Below are 17,478 nucleotides of genomic sequence, written 5' to 3' on the forward strand. Positions count from 1 at the left end.
AGTGTTTTATATAACACTATGTGGGAGTTCAAGTTTGTAGGACAACTTCACTTATGTATTTTCTTTCCTAATCTTGCTCCTTTTATCTTTATATCTAATAATTTTTTAAATTGGTGAAAGATTGTTAATTTATTTTTAAATTATGAGTTTCAAAAACAATTTTCTTGTTTCTTACTTTCGATGGTCTACTTTGCTTTTGTGGAACCTTTGGACCACCACCTTTTAACCTCCTCTCTTTTACACTTCAACTACCGTGCCATTAATGAACCATTAATGTTGCTTACCTCATGCTTGCAACACCCACCTCTTCCCTCTCTTTGTGGTTGCCACGTACCTAGCAACATGGCATCTCTCTCTCACCATGTGCTTCTCATGCTCTCTCTCATCTTGCCACTTATCAAGTGTGCCATTAAAATAATGTTTATCTTATATAAAAGAGTTTTGGATGTAAGGAGTGAGAGTTAGATATACAAAAGTATGGGTGAAGCTTTAAGCTTTTCATGAAACAGTGAGGTACAAGGTAGAACCAGAGAGAGAAAGAGAGACCAAATGGGTGTGAGGTTTTGAACTCAAGAAACCATGGAGTGTTAATGAACTCATGGTATAACATTATGTTAGAATGTTAGAAACATTGGCGTCCATAGTGTATTTCGAAATAGGTAAGTATGTTTTCGACATTTTTTCCTATTTATTGTCAAATTGAGTTCTTGTGTTTGAGAGCAATTTGACAGTGAGACCAGTATATTTTGTTGTGATTTTTTGCGAGTTTTTGAGCATGCAACTCAATTACTCAGAAAGACTTATATCTGGTTGTATCCTGGGGGTGTGTTCACCAGAGACCCTATTGCATCTCGGATTTGTACTTGGTAGAGGGTGATCAACACTTCGAAGAAAGTGAGCTCGTCTTGTGCCTCCAGATCTCGAACATACATTGTCACTCTGTATAACCTCTGAATCCTGTTCTGATTCCTACGGGAATCCGACTAGTACTAGAAGTGTTTCTATTCCCAGATATAACCTCTGAATCCTGCTCTGATTCCTACGAGAGTCTGACTGATGTTAGGAGTGTTATGATATTATTATTCTAACTTTATCTCGGATAAGGGGAGGTGTGGCCAAATTTTCGAGAATAGGGAGAGTGAAAATTGTATAAGAATCTAACAGGATCTGGGCTTTAAATGGGCTGATAAACAATCTAAAAGTTCCATTGTTGTTCAGTGGGTTTTGCAGCGAATGTAAACTGTATCAATGAGTGCAAGAGATATCCTTCATGTTAAAGCTCTCAATTGTCCTTTGTGTGAACATTTGAGGGGACAATGGGGCTCCTACACCAAGGTCTTGAGTCCCAAACCCGAGGGTGCGAAATTGTGCAACTTAGGCTACTCAATCAAAATTCTAGCACACCCATCTATTGGGAGTTGACTATAAAGAAATTTAGAGAGAGAACTTTTGAAAAATAGTTGCCCCCCGCCCACACCGTTGTGGTGGTTCTTTCATTGTATATATAATCATGATACAATGGTAAAAGAATACAAGTCACATACAATTTACATTGGCAGTACTTTCTTATATATTAAACATGCAATATACACTTTCCTATCCTGTTACATTCTCTCACATTTTCTTGCATGTGTTTTGCATGATTTCCTTAGAAAAAGAAAAATGGCACTATCAACCCTATGGCCTTTCCAAAAACAAAGAATGCTGGATTTTGTTTCTATCAACTGAGGAGACATCTGAACTTTGATTTTGAAACAAAAATCTCGAAAAACATCTCATAACGAGGCTTGGTAAATATATCAGCTACTTGATTGCAAGAGGAAACAAACCGAGTGACAAGTAATCCAAGGGCAACCTTTTCATTTACAAATTGATAGTCTAACTCAATATACTTTGTACGGCATGAAAAACAAGATTAATTGTCATGTAGAGAGCACTAATATTGTAACAAAAAGGTGTTAAGGGCTAAGAAAGAGGCACCCCAATATCTTGCAGAATAAAAGAGATCCATGTCAATTCTGCAGAGGTCAGGAAAGATCAAAGAGGATGAATCCTTCACAAAGGAAGCCATTGCAAAGTCTACAAGGCATGCTATAGTGGAAGAGAAGGGTGAGAGCCCTTAAGGCTCAAGTCCCTATTTGTTGATTGGGCTTGCCATGATAATTATATCCAAGGATATCTCAAGTAACGTTAGATCTTAAGAGGAAACATCTCTAATTGCAATGGTTGGTCTCAATGAACGAAAATTCGGCCGCCTTGCTGCCTAGGCGGCACTTTTTCCAAACGCCTAGTCTAGGTGGGTCATTCTAGGCGCCCGCCTAGGTAGCATAAAAGGCGGGCACCTAGGTGCTGCCTCATCCAATGGCAGAAAATAGCACTCAGCCAATGTCTAAAATCATCATTTTACCCCCTAAAAAAGGGGGAAAAGACTTGTGGGGTTATTCTTGCCCCCCAAAAACATTTTTAGTGAGGTTTAGAGTGAGAAAAAAACAAGATTTGAAGATTTGTAGAGAGATTGAAATATTTTTCGACCTCATCGAATGGTTATGAAATTAAAGGATATTCATCCCCAATCTGTTTTAGGCTTATAGTGGTCATAAAAGAGGAGGATTTGAGAACCCAAACATTTCAGTTTGGCCCAATATCAATTCTACTTCAAAAAGGTTCGTGTATTTCAATAGCTTTTATTAGGTTATGTTTTTTTTTTCTTAACAATGTCTAATGATGTTATTATTTGCTAGTTATAAAACTTTATGATATATATTTGATATGTTATTGACTATTTGGGTTATTATTTTCTCATTTTGTATGTAGTTTGGGTCTTTGGGAAAGTAATTCAATAAAAAAAAGTCTATTGACCCCAAACCGAATGAATATTGGTTTTTAGGTTCTTTTTTTAGTTTTATACATGAATTGACTTGTATGATTCATAAACCATAACTTTTATCCCCATGAATTTTTTTTATTAGTTAGTTTAACAATTGCTTTTTAAATAATTGCATGTGTAATATGTTTTTTCGATTTTGTGTTATATCATTGCAATTTTGATGTGTATGTTTTACCTATAGATATGTTTTGGCTTGATAAGAACTCATATATTAAAGGGTCAATGTAACAATTATTTTTACTTCATTTCTAATTTGTAAGTTTTTAGATGACCACTTTTTAATTTTTTTTGGATGACGAATTTGAAGTTTCAAATATTTATTAGTTGTAAATTAATCTTGCTTTTATGTATGTATTTACAATTTTCACTTCTTGTAAATATTTTCAAGTTTGACTTTGTTGTTTTTGTGTAATTTCCAGGCTTAGGTGATAAGTTGATACTTGACAGATAAATGTTGTAGGTGAAATCACTTCCTCATCTTCAAGTAAACAAAGTGCTCCACGTTAGAAATATAGACATTGTTTGAACCCTAGTCACAAGAATAAAATAGCTTGAAAGTTTTGCAAAAAAGAGTACAATGCTAGCATTAATAGATTGAAAAAGCATTTGACCGGTATAAGAGGAGATGTAGCACCATGTATTCAAGTCCCTGCAGAGGTCAGGAAAGAGATGTTGGATCACTTGGAAGGCGTTCAAAAGAAGAAAGAACAGGTCAAGAAGGGACATCAAAAAATGAGGACCTCTCTAAACATCCATAGAAAATCTAAAGATGATGAAGATGAAGAGGAAGGAGACTCCATAAGTAGACTAAGCACCATTGGGCATAACAGACCTCAAACAATAGGGGCTTTAGATACATTCTTACCGAATCCCGATCCCGATGTAGTGGTTCGCAAAAAGGAACCGTCACATAGTACTTTAGAGAGTTATTTGAAGAAGCAGGATAGAGAAAGGGTGAATAAGTATGTGGCTCGATGGTACTTTCAAGTGGGTCTGTCATTTAGAACTTCCAGTTAAAAGAGTATCCATGCTATGTTAAAGGCAACGCGGGTAGTTTGGCCCAAGATATAGGCCCCCTATACCTTATGAGCTAAAGGTCCTTTATTGAGGAAAGAGGTAGAATTAACAAATGACTACCTGAAGACCCGCAAGGATGTTTGGGGCAGATGCGGGGTGACTGTTATGACATATATATATGGAATGATAGCAGGTCTACGAGTGTTATGAACTTATTAGTTAATTACCCCATGGGAACTATTTTTTTGAAGTACATTGATGCATCCGATAAGATTCACGATACCGCCTTCATATATGGTGTTATGGATCAGTACATTGCAGAGGTGGGGCGGCACATGTCGTGCTTGTTGTCACAGATATGGCTAGGGCAAATAGCAGCTATTAGATTACAGGAGTTTTCGAGGCAGCACATTTTTTTGACGCATTGCACGGCTCACTGTACAGATCTCATGCTTGAAAAAATTGGTTAAAAGAAAGTGGTGCATGAGATAATAGAAAAAGCCAAAGCCATAACAATTGTCATTTATAGGCACACCCATGTTTTGGCGATGATGAGGAAGCTTACATAATAGACTTAATGACGCCGGAGGTCACCAGGTTTGCCACTTCATTATTTTCTCAGATTGCTTTGAATAAACAAATGGACAAGCTTCGAACAACATTTATACCTGAGGCATGAAAGGGGAGCAAGTGGTTTATGGATGCCATGGGAAAAAAGGTTTCACATTATTATCACAACCAGGTTTTGGAGTGGGATTCAATTTTGCATTGATATTTTTGAGCCACTTGTGAAAGTGCTTTGCCATGTTGAAAGCGAAAGGGAACTGGTAATGGGGCATATTTTCAAAGCAATGGAGGTTGCAAGAGAAGAAATTAAGCAAAGCTTGAAGCAAGATGAAAAAGATATGGCCCCATCTTGAAAATTGTGGATGAAAAGTGGGATTTGCAGCTGGAGAAACCCCTACAACTAAGGGGTATTTTCTCAACCTTGCTTAGTTTTATTTTGATCCTGAGATAAGAGAAAAGATATTCTACCATGGTAACATTTAACAAGTGCAATGTAAGCCTCCACCCCGACTCAGATGTTCAAGACAAAGTTTCTATAAAACTTGATTTAATCGTCACTCAATGGGAACACTTGGGACGAACATCTCAGTCAGGCAAAGGACAGATATATCCATGTAAGTTAAAAACGTATTTGTCATTTCAATTTAACTTCACTCTACTTTTCTAAATTCCAAATTTAACCATGGACAAACTGCCCCCAACTTGCAAAGGATGGCACAACAATTTTTGAACTTGACTTGTACATCGTCCGGCTGCGATCACAACTTCAGCACCTTTAAGATGGTGAATATTTTATTTACCCTCATCTCCTATCAATTTACGACAATAACTTTATCAATACTTTTATTTAAAGTAAAGAATTGTAATATGGCAATGGTATTCTATGAAACAGGTACATACAAAGAAGAGAAATAGACTCAAGCAGAAGAGACTAAACGACCTTGTTTTCGTTTTGTACAATCAAAAGCTGAAGGAGCGTCATCTAGAGCGGTTTCAATTTGAAGACCCCATACTTGTGAAAGATTTAGATCCAAAAAGCGAATGGCTAGTCGAGCCCAATGCTGGGGATGAGCCTATATTCGAGGGAGAGAGATTGACATGGACCCAAGAGAAAGAGGTGGCTGGTTTGGCATCGAAGTCTATGAGAGCTACTAAATCCCAAACATAGAGAAATGGGAAGGAAGTGGCCCAAGAAAAGGGAAAGGGAAAGAAGAAGGCGCAAACTAAGAGGAGGATGGTGATCTTGGAGGAAGAGGAGGATGCAAACTCAAAGGAGACAAGGGAAAAAGGTTTTTATGTAGAGGAGGAGGACGACTCTAATGATGATGCCTTAGTATCATCATTAGATTCAGGTGGATTGCATGCCAGACATCGACCTTATGTTGCTAGTGATGATGAAAATCAACCTCATAATTGATTTCATCATATTTGTGGGGTGAAGAAGACTTTATGTAGTTTATGGAATTTGATTATCGAATATGACTCTTTTTAAATGAATTTTGAGTATCTGTTGTAACTTATGACTTGCGAGATTTTAAGGACATATTGAGTTGATTTTATCTTTTAATGTCGCTTTTGAGTTTTAATTATGTCATATACAGTCTAAAGTCGTAAATGTTTATGTTTGATCTGTACTTCCATCTTCTGAACAATATATTATACACAAAACTTATTAAATTAAAAAAAAAAGTCAATTTTATATACAATGAAATGGAGGAAGGAGTGGGGGGCAAACCACAAGGATCTGCCCCTTTCCTAATGCAGGCAGCCTTTGTTTCTGGGCGCCCGCTTAGGCGGCCACCTTAGCGCCTAGGCGGCCCAGACTCCTGACTGCCTAGGTGGCCACATCAGCGTTTTTGAACCTTGGTTGGTATCTTACTCTCTTACGGGTGTAACATGCATTTTGTAATTTATATTGCTCTACTTCTCACTTGAGCTAGAGGAAACAAGGGGGAATGATACTGCTGGTCTATCATATAGTAAGAAGTGTCATTTCTAGCAATTTATTACAGGAAGAAATTGCAATAAAATTGTGTTGTGTGTATGGTGTTTCTACAATTTTCCCACTATAAACAACATGGACTCTTTCCAGTTTATCATGACAAGGTTTCTCGGACTGGTTGTACAAGGTATCGCTAGAATGAAACTTTAGGAATTTGTGTGAGAGAGAATGAGAGATACCTCGCCAGATTGCCATTATAGAAATTTGTGTGTGAGAGAGAGAGAGAGAAAGAGAGAGGAAAAGAAGGAAATACAGTAGAAGAGGGGATTTGGTTGAATGCGTGTACAACTTTGAGATCAATTACAATTTTCATGTTACAATTTATTGGCTACAGTTTCTCATATGGATTTGAAACACGAAAGCTCAAGCAGAAAGAATGGGCCCAAGGCCCAAAAGATGTAAAAAGAAAACAATCAAATGCAACCACTGTTATGCACAAAAATGCAACTTAAAGGAATAGACCTTAGGGCGCATCTTCCTCTATTTTCGGGGTGAGGTGAGTTTATGCTCTTTACTCTCTTCACTTTCATGCTTCATAATTGCATCACCACCCATTAAATCCTGAAAACCATCCTTCACAGGCGGTGCCCTCACATTGAACATACCTCTGCCGAAAGAAAATAGCGTACATTTGAAATTACTTAAAACAGAAAGTGCCATGTTCTCTCTCTCTCTCTCTGACACACCTACACACAGATAAGCTGCAGGCCCGCCAACAGAACAAAGTGTGTCTACAATACTTAATACAAGGTTACCCGTGCTAGTATTGTGCTGTGCAACTTAATTTTCTGAGGAGATCAGTAAACTGTGCAACTTATTTTTCTGAGAGAGAGACGAGAGAGCATACATGCACTCTCTCTCTCATACAAAAGATTTCAAGTGTGTGTGTATATATATGTATATATGTATGTATATTGATGTATCATGAAGTGTCGATTATTCTTTCCCTACATGGCTACCTCTATCTCATGACAAGTAATAACTGGTGCACAAGGTCTCCAAGGAGACCATCCATCCTATTAATGTTTTCATACAAGCATGATTAACTTCAGACTTCAGAAGAGCTTGTTACACTAATGCTCCCCTTCCCTTGCCCCACCCACGCTTCTCTCTTAAAAGGAACGGTGTTGCATGTATATAGATGCCTCATTATCAGTGCAGTGCAAACCATCAATATGCATATGCATTATCATAACTACAATGATGCAGACAGCCTTACTGTGGTTGAGCATGAGGGATCTGAAGGGATGCAAGATGTTTGAACTGCTGCTGCTGCTGCTGCTGCTGCTGCTGTGGCTGTAGTTTTAGTTGTAGTTGCTGCTGCTTCCACTGAAACTGGTTTTGCTTGATCAATTGATTGGCACCATATGCATAGTCAATTGGCAAATCGGTTGAATTTTCCACCTTAACTTCAACTGTGGGCCTCTCTCTCTCTAGACCGACATTAGAGCCACGAGGGGTTAATGGCTGCTTCCGCCTCAGCCTATCCCAATGTGGCTGTGCTGCCTGATTCTGTGTGTGAAGCACTTGCATCTGCGGATGCCTCTGGGTCTGAAACATTTACAGAGAATTGGGCTTGGAAATTAACTGGCCAGAAAAAATGCCAGAGAATAATAGAGAATAAAGAGAAGGAAAAGTATCATATGGTGAAAGTACAGGAGCAAGTTAGGGATTTAACTGGAATAATAGACTGTACATAAATTCCACAAGGGCATTATTGTAATTTTCTTCCTTTAATAATAAAAATATCTATAATTGACCCAAAGTGAGGTCATCACATCCTCGCATTCTCAAAGAACTCTATTTTCTCTCTTTCTCTCATGCATCTATCTCTCTTCCCTCTCTTTATTCCATCTCTCCAATCATCTTCCTCCAAGTAGTGGCTGTTTAGAATAGACATACAGCATATATCTTTCAACTTGGTATCAGAGCTAGTGTAGATCTGAAGAAGTGAGAATCAGGTGGTGAAATATCAGCCATATAACAGCAAGTTTCAGCAGTATGGTCAGCAATGCTTAAAAAACAGGATTCGGGTGCCTAGGCACTTTGGGTGCCTGGCCACCTAGGCAGTCGGGCGGCGGCCTAGATGGGCGCCCAGGGACAAGGTACCCTCACCAAAACAAACCATCCCCCACCCCACCCCACCCCACCCCACCCCAAACATAAAAAACAAAGGGGTTCTTAAATGAATAACTGAATATATAAGATATTTTAAGACTTTAGTTTCACTTTCACATAACTTAATCAATTATTTATCAAATAAACTAAAACAAAAAAAATAGAATATCAAAATAAGACACATTGCCAAAAAAGGAATCAATTATTCATAAAAGAATACGATATATGCTCAATTTCATCATCCAAGTGAGAAAAAATTCAATAAATCACCAAAAAAATCAATCTTTTAACTACGAACACGTAAATATAATGTAAAAAAAAAAAAGTAAAAGAAAAAAAAATGCATGATTCATAACATAATATGTTGTAGCAAAATAAAATCAACACCTTCTTTCAAATATGATAATACTTTAAAAATATCAAAATCAAATCGATGTCGGTGCAAACTTCGTCTGCTGGGTCGCTAAAAGTTCCCAAAATCAACTACTAGAAGCTCCAAATCCACCCACAAACTATTGCCTTCGTTTTAGGAAGACATCGAAAAAATAAAAAATTTATCGATATTTCGATAAATCACGAAAAAGTGGTTTTTGAAGGGTTCTTCTCACCCTAAAGGCCACGGATTTTCTATTGGGGGTTTAGAATACCCCCGAAAACCCTCCCCTCCCTTTTTAGGGGAAAAAATTACATTTTTTACTCTCACCAAGGGTTTTTTTCCGCCCACCAGCAAGTTGTCACGGGACAGCGCCTAGGCGGGGGCCCAGACCATAGCGCCTAGGCCGCACCTTGACCGCCTAGGCGGACGCCCAGAAGCAAAATGCATAATGCCCCCACCTAGGGTGCACCTAGGCTTTTTTAAAAATTTTTCGCCTAGGCGGCTGAATTTTCGAACATTGATGGCCAGTCAATGAATGAAAGTTCATCAATGAAGAAACCCTAACAAGCGTACTTTTTGAAGATTGTAGGTGAGTTCTATATGGTTTTATTTATGAGAGCAATGAAGAAACCCACAGAATGAGTGTAGCGGAGATGAAGATGTTGAGATGGATGAGTGGCAAGACAAGAAGGGATAGAATTCAAAATGAATCTATTCAAGAGAATTTAGGCGTGGCACCAATAGGCGATAAAATGACAAAAGTAGACTTAGGTGGGCTGGCCATGTGTGGCGACGACTAAGTACAGCACCTGTTAGGAGGGCAAGGGGTAGGCCCAAAAGAATTTGGTTGGAAGTAGACCGAAAAGATATAGGGACTTATGGCCTCACTGAGGATATGGCTTTTAATAGAACAGAATGGAGAACCAGGGTTCATGTAGCCGACCCCAATTAATTGGGAAAAGGCTAAAATGATGATGATATTCTTGGACTTGATTTTCCTACGAAAGGTATAAACTTTTCTTAGGGTTTGTCCCCACACAAAAAAAGAGAAAAACAAGTGGAAAAATTAGGGCTTTCGCGACCCATTGATTAAAAGAAAATATTAGGCTTTCCATGACCATGACCCACAGATTAAAAGAAAAATATTACGGTTTCGTGACCCATTGATTAAGGTTTTTTTTCTCTTATGAGAAACTTCGAATGTATAGGTCAAGATTTTATTTTCTTAGGGACAAACAATAGCCATTTGATGCAGATCAAATAACATTACCACCAAGGTATTGGTGGTCCCGAATGTAAAATCAATTGGCTAATGTACTGTGTAGTGCTTTCAGTATTTATGAAAAGCGTTCAAAAAGAAATTTGTGGGTATATCCAGATTTCAGCAACATTATGATTTGTTTTCTTTTGTGCCTTAAGAGGGAACAATGTCACAACAAAAGTCAAGTATAGAGTATTCGGAAATCCAAATCTCTGCAATTAAATTTGATGGCACAAACTATATGGAATGGGCCAGATTTGTCAGCTTATTTCTTGGAGGCAAGAAATCCACTTATGTCGATTACGAAGCTACTGAGATGACCATTATGAACTGGATTTTAAACTGGCACATTTATGAATAGTAATAGTTCAAAAGAGTTATGGGACACAGCAGTTGAAGCCTATTCACAAAAGAAGAAGTTAGCAAAAATATATGAGTTGGAACAACAAATTAGCAAATTTCAAATAACAAGAGCTATCATTATTATGTTGCATTACGAGGTTCATGGGTTGCGCTAAATCATTACCAACCCATAAACTACTCCAATTATGCAAAAGAGAATTTTTCGTCGAAAGGAAAAATTTCCTCAAAAGTGTGCAAAAGAGAATAGAGAAAGAGAAGAACAAAAGAAGATATTTGATTTTTTAGGGGATCTTAATCATAAATGTGAGAATATCAGGTCCAATATTTTGGATGGTGAAACTTTAACACCAGTTGGAATGGTTTCTCCCTTCAACGTGAAGAAGACACGCCAAAAAATTATGGTTGTATCTATTGGTAAACTTGACGATCAGCTCTAAATTCCAACTCTATCAAAAATAATGGTGGTAGCCGTAGCGGTGATCGAGTTGGAGGATGTAACGGTGGCAGGGGCTTCACAACTGACGAGAATGACAAGCTAAAATATACTCCTTGTGGGAAATCTTACCACACCAAAGAAGCATCTTGGGATTTTATTGGATGCCCTAAACAAACTTATGTTGAAGTGACTAATGAGGAGACCACTATGCCTCGGCAACAAGCTGCTGCCAGTTATTCACCCGTGACTACATTCCTCCTTTACCTGAGGATGATTTTGTGACCATTTCCGAGTGAGAGCTTGTTGCTCACAAGCAACTTGCCTCCATTCATCATCTAGAGCCCTCTTCTTCCTCCTCCAAGTCCCATCACACCTTATTTCCATGACTTAGCAGGCTTCTTGGATTATTGATCCAAGAGCTACTTAAACATATAACTTGCATGTCCAAGCTCTTTTCCGCATACATCACATGATCAAACCATGAGTCTAAAACACTGCTGATGGATCCTTTATGCCCATTAATGGGAAAGGAACTGTTCCAGTAACTTTATAGATTTAGTGTTCACTTTGCATGTGCCGAAGTTATCTAATAATCTCCTATTGATTAGTGACTTACAAAAACATTAAAACTGTTGTCACCTTTTTCCTGTCATATTGTGCTTTTGGGACTTGGCGATGAGGAGAATATTTGGGCATGACCGTGAAGACAGAGGGTTGTACCTTCTTCTAGAGACATCAGAACAGACTCCTACAGCTACTCAAATTATTGTCTTGTCAAGTTTGCTGATAAAGAATGGGTGTATTTATGGTACACCTGTCTTGGTCATGCTCCCCTATCTGTTTTCCATTCCTTGTTTCCCAAAAGCTTTCCTTTGTTAAAGTCAAGTTCAATTGCAATGTGACATTTGTCAGTCAGCGAAACATTGTAGAACATCTATCCTGTCCATAATGAAAGAAGTGATCCTCCATTCTCTATTGTATGTTTGGGGGCCTTTCCTAGTTGTACCTCTTTTTGGTTTTTGTTTTTCTGCTACTTTGTGGGATTTCACCAGGATGAAGTTGAAATTCTTTTTCAAGTTTATCAAAAATGGTTAGAATACAATATAATGCAAGTACTAAAGTTCCCCATTCTGTTAATGGGGGTGAATATATCTCAAAGGATCTCTGAAATTACTCGAGAGATCAGCATATAGAGTTCCAGAGAACATGTCATTATATTCCTCAAACATGGAGTTGCAAAGAAAAAAAAGTGACACTAGTTGGAAATCACTCGAATTCTCTTGTTTGGGACGAATTTTTCAAAACGCGGTGGTCTGAGGCCATTCTTACTGCGGCATTCTAGATAAATCATATTTTATCAAGAGTTTTTCAAGACAAGTCCCCCATCTAGATAAATCATATTTTATCAAGGGTTTTTCAAGGCAAGTCCCCCACCCAAATACTTCTTCCCAATACTCCTTTGTTTCCCATATCTCCCAAAGTCTTTCATAATGCGTGTTTTTGTCCATCTTTTGGGGCCTAAAAGAGACAAACTAGACCTGAAAGCCATTAAATTTGTCTTCTTAGGGCATCCAGAAACTCAAAATGGGTTCAAATGCTATGATTCCATTAATAAGGTCCACTATGTTTGTATGGATACCACCTTCTTTAAATCTATTCCATATTTCTCTCATGATGGAAACAATACTCTCTTTAAGGGAGTGCACAGTATACAGGAAGTGGGCAATTTCTTTCACTACCTTAATCTGCTCCAAGTCTCTTTGTTCTTGAAGTTTCTGAGATGCTTCAAAACGAAGATGGGAATGTCCCAGTTGCAGCCAAGGAAAAGGAGTTGAAGATTTATGTTAGAAGGAAGAAGTTGGTACAACCTGAAGTCCAAAATGATCATGACTCAAGTATCAACCTGGAACTAGGTACTGATCCTTCTCATCCTACTATTTCTTCACCTTCTAATCCAATCCTTGTGTTAAACATTGACTTCCCGATCGCATTATGCAAGGGTAAGTGATCATGTGCACAATATTGTATAAATAACTTTGTTTCTTATAATATTGTGTTAGCTTCCTAACGTGCTTTCCTATCATCTTGTCTACTGTTGATATTCCATCAAGTGTAACAAAGGCCCTAGCATAACCTCAGAGGAAGGTTGCAATGTGGGAGGAAATGCAAGCTCTTGAAAAGATAAGCACTTGATAGATCACTAAACTTCCTAAAAGGAATGAAGGTGGTAGGATGCAAGTCGGTGTCTACCAGTGTTTTAAAATGCGGGATGCGGCCCTGATGCTGTGGGCGGCCGATGTGGCGAGATGCGGCCTGGATGCGGGTGCATCGCGATGATGCGGTCAATAAATGTAAAAAAATTCTAAAAAATCTAAAAAAATAAGTTAATGCATAGAAAAAAATATGAAGGCGATATATGTGATAGTAGGTATTTTAGTTTAATGATTAACTTCAAAACTATTAGCAGTCGGAGATTCTGTATCCAGTTATCCACTATCCCCTGATAGAAACTAGAAACTTGAAACCAGTTTCATAAAACATTCAACAATCAACAAAATAGTGATATTACAAAATAAGCACCATAAGCACAACCATCAACAACCATAAGTACAACCATAAGCACAAAATAGTGATATTACAAAATACAAACCAAAAGTCAAGCTCAAGAAGTGTTAATAGTTAATAACTTAATACAATCATCCATTTGAGAGTCAATTTTGAAATTTGAACTTCATTTTTTCAAATATTAATCAGACAAGTCATCTTGAGAGTCGTCATGCGCATCATCAATATCATCCTCGACGGCCTCCATGTATTCTTCTTCATCGGTCTTCTCTGAGTCAGCTTCCTCCTCGACCTCTAAAGCTAATGTGTGAGTGCGACTAGACCCAGCAACTCCTCTACTCCTTTGTGCTCTAGTGTTAGGTCGATCTTCTTCATTAACCCCTGTTGCTAGCTCGACATCAAGCCATATAAGATCCTCACCCTCAAAATTTTATTCACATCAAATACAGCATCCTTCAACAAGGGCTCCCTAACCTCATGTAGTGAAGGAGGAATAAGTCCTGGGCCATATTGCCCAATTGCATGGACCACACATGCAAAACTATCCAAAGTTATAGTATTAAAAGGATTGCCGGCCATGTAAATCCACTTTGCAATCCACTTATATACCGACTTCCTTTGTTCTTTCTTATATTTATTGTCAATTGTGATTTGTTTTGTTTTCTTCTTTCTCCTGAACCACAATTTCGGAGCTAGGGGTGAAAAAAGAATCCATTGGCCCCTTAGAGAGAGGTGTTCTTCTCTCAGCACTACCACCAATATTTATAACCCTCTCTCTTGAGGTTGGAGTATGAGTACCCCTTTGCCTCATAGCAACTTCAGACATATTATCATCATCATCATCATCATCAACATCATCAAATAATTGCATATCATCAAGTGATTCCTTTCTTTTCTTGTTTTTTCCTCTTTATCTTTTTTCAATCTATCCAAATATTCTCTAATCTCCTTTTTTATATCATCTGTAGCTTGTGATCATGCTCTTACATTCCCAAAAATTCCGGCTAAATGCTCTTTTTGTCGAAAAATACCACCCATATAAGTATTTCCACAGAGCAAGCATATCACACAATTTCTATCTTTTGGATTTTTTAGTTTAGCATATTTCCAAGCCGGATCCTTGTTACTAGAAGATTGGGAAGAAGACATTGCCCCAAAAATAATTATAACAGTATTATTGTACAAGAAGGAATAAAAAGTTACCGACTCTGTGAAGTAGTGCTCGATTTCTTCACGGCCTCTGAAATCCCCAATTTCTTATCACAAATTCACCTTAACATCCCCAAATCAACAACAAAAAGCATCAAATGAACATCCAAGTATCAAACAATCGCCATATTGAAGATTTGGATGAAAAAAAAAATTTCGCCAAATTTTTTTTTTTCTTTGATTTGATGCAAAAAAAGCCACAAAAGTGGCAGAAAATCTTCGATTAGGGGGTATAGTAACCCCCCAAACAGTTTCCCTAAACATTGGAACAAAAAAAAGACCATTTTGCCCCTCCCCGAGGGACAAAATCAAAAAAAAATTTCGTGGAAACAGATGAGAGCGAGATGAGGCCTGATGCGGCGCATATGCGGCCGCATCTGTCAAAAGCGCATATGCGCCTAAACGGGATGCGGATGCGAGCGCATCCCACATGATGTCGCCGCTTATGCAGCCGCATTTTAAAACACTGATGTCTACAGCGAAATACAAGGCATATAACATGATTAAAAGATACACGGTGAGGTTGGTGTGCAAAAGGTTTTCAAAGTCACAAGGTATAGATTACAAAGAGACTTTTGCCCAGTAGCGAAGTAGATACTGTTAGGATCACTTTCTCTTTGGCTCCAAAATCTTAGTCTTTACATTAGCTGGATGTGAAAAACACTTTTTTGCATAGAGATCATCATGCGAAAGTTTATATGGCCACAACCCCAGGTCTTCAGCTTCATCTTATTGCCTATTGGAGCCACACTTAAGTTCTCTCGAAGGTATTCATTTCGAATTCAATCCCTTCTTGTATTGCCACTCATCCATCTCAACATTCTCATCTCAGCTATACTCATTCTATGGATATATGTCGTTTTTTGACCGCACAACACTCCGCCTCATAAAGCAAAGTGGATCTCACAGTTGTCACTTGCTCTTCAACTTCATTAGTATGCGGAGATCACATAAAACTCTGATTGTACATCTCCAATTCGTCCACCCAACTCTAATTTTATGTGCGACATCTTCCTCAATCTTTCCATTTTCCTGGATTATCAACCCAAGATATTGAAAGTGGCTTTTTTTGGTATTTATTGATCGTCAATTTTAACTACTTTCTCGTCTCTATTCCTATTATTTTTTATATTTCTTTTTGGCATTTTTTCTTCTTTTTTTTATATAAAATAAATAAATAAAAGGAAAATTAAGGAAAGTAGGGTCAAGCTGGGCCAAACTGGGCTGGTAGGCCCAACCCAACCCTACCCTTAGGCCATGGTTTCCCAGCCCTAGCTCAGCCCTCTGTGGCCCGGGCCCTAGTTTTTTAAGGCCGACCTGATGGAGCCGGGCCACCCTGACCCATTGCCGCCCCTATAGACATACAACAAATATCTTTCAACTTCGTAGTATCATACTCTTATGATCATCTAATGAAATGATGCATGGTCATGGTGAGAAAAAGGAAACCATCAAATGAAGAAATGAACCATTCACTCAAAAAAAAAAAAAAAAAAGAGGAAATGAACCCATTGGTAGGCTCCAATATTTCCGTTCTACCATCCATTAGTTACGACTCCAATTGATTGTGATTTTCCATAAGACTATATAAAATTTCCCCAAAAGTGAGTGTCACTAGCATTTATGCACTGTCCAGGTCTAATATCTCTGGAGATAAGGAGAATAGCTGTTCAATAGAAGCAAATGATGATCAATCGATGGCAAAGACATGTACATATATAGGTCATCCAATTCCTTTTTTGCTTTTGAATATATAAAATCATATGAAAATATATAATCATGTGAACATGACAGACTCATTTGTAATGCATTCAGCCAATTAGATTGTTAAGAGTTCATTCTTCCCCATATCATTTATTTACTAAAAGTTATATTTAGGTCATCATTATCAGTGATAATTAAGACTATACTACATAAACACACTATCAACTTTTTTCTTAATGCCCATCATCCATGTTTGTAGATGCGGCATGGAGACCCTAAAATGGGCACTTGGGTCATTTTAAAATAGTATATATAAAGTTTTGCTCACATCATATGCAAACAAATGTCATTTTACATGTAAAAGATGAAATCATCAATCTCCAGAATATTGGCACCAAAGAAAATTGTGTGCGAAACAAACAAATCCTCTTGTCACAAATCAAAGGAATATTTACAATGGATTAGAGCAAGATTTGATGGTCATTTGAGAGGTGTCCATTGAAAAACCTAAATTGACTGATGACAATAAACACTCGCAATAACTTGTGTGAGCTAATATACAGAAAAGGTGAACCTATCCATTCTTTACCAGTTCAAACTGAGTGCTTTGGGATGAACATTCTTTCTCATTTATTCTATCTAGCATGATTGAAATATTGTAACAATATATCACAAAAACACAAAGAGAAAAGTTGTAAGAGATGCTCAAAAGGATTACTGAACCATTTCTTACAACCCACCAACCAACAAGAAATGTTTTTCTTTTCTGATAAAAGTGAAAAAAAAAAATTTATTGAAAATATAACTTCATTGTAAAACAAAAACATGGTAGCTATTTGTCTTTCCACCTGCTGTCCTTGTAAGAATGCTTGATGTTGGGGCTGGATTGTTCGCACCGGTTGCTGTACGGGCTGAGGGATTACCCTTGTGCCATCCTTCAATTGCTCTACTAAAGCCCCAGGATTACTGGAAG

General features: G+C 37.8%; 1 protein-coding gene and 1 long non-coding RNA gene across 2 annotated transcripts in view; one reads left to right on the forward strand and one right to left on the reverse strand.

Annotated features, from left to right (window-relative positions):
* Nucleotides 1-3,506: 3,506 nt before the first annotated feature.
* LOC148779258 (uncharacterized) lies at nucleotides 3,507-6,028 on the forward strand. Its single transcript, XR_016046982.1, has 2 exons — nucleotides 3,507-5,254; nucleotides 5,364-6,028. It is a non-coding gene; the product is annotated as an uncharacterized LOC148779258 (long non-coding RNA).
* A 712-nt stretch (nucleotides 6,029-6,740) lies between these two features.
* The window catches only part of LOC18442625 (transcription initiation factor TFIID subunit), a 47,040-nt gene continuing 36,302 nt past the window's right edge, over nucleotides 6,741-17,478 (reverse strand). Inside the window, exons 4-6 of the mRNA XM_088855866.1 lie at nucleotides 17,354-17,471; nucleotides 7,693-8,024; nucleotides 6,741-7,080 (exon numbers count right to left, since the gene is read on the reverse strand). Coding sequence (XP_088711992.1) covers nucleotides 6,954-7,080; nucleotides 7,693-8,024; nucleotides 17,354-17,471 — 577 coding nt within the window. The 3' untranslated portion in view covers nucleotides 6,741-6,953. The remainder of the gene's footprint in view (nucleotides 7,081-7,692; nucleotides 8,025-17,353; nucleotides 17,472-17,478) is intronic.

This window comes from Amborella trichopoda, chromosome 13 (genome assembly GCF_054954075.1).
Source record: "Amborella trichopoda isolate Santa Cruz 75 chromosome 13, AtrichopodaSantaCruz75HAP2 v2.0, whole genome shotgun sequence".
NCBI lineage: Eukaryota > Viridiplantae > Streptophyta > Magnoliopsida > Amborellales > Amborellaceae > Amborella > Amborella trichopoda.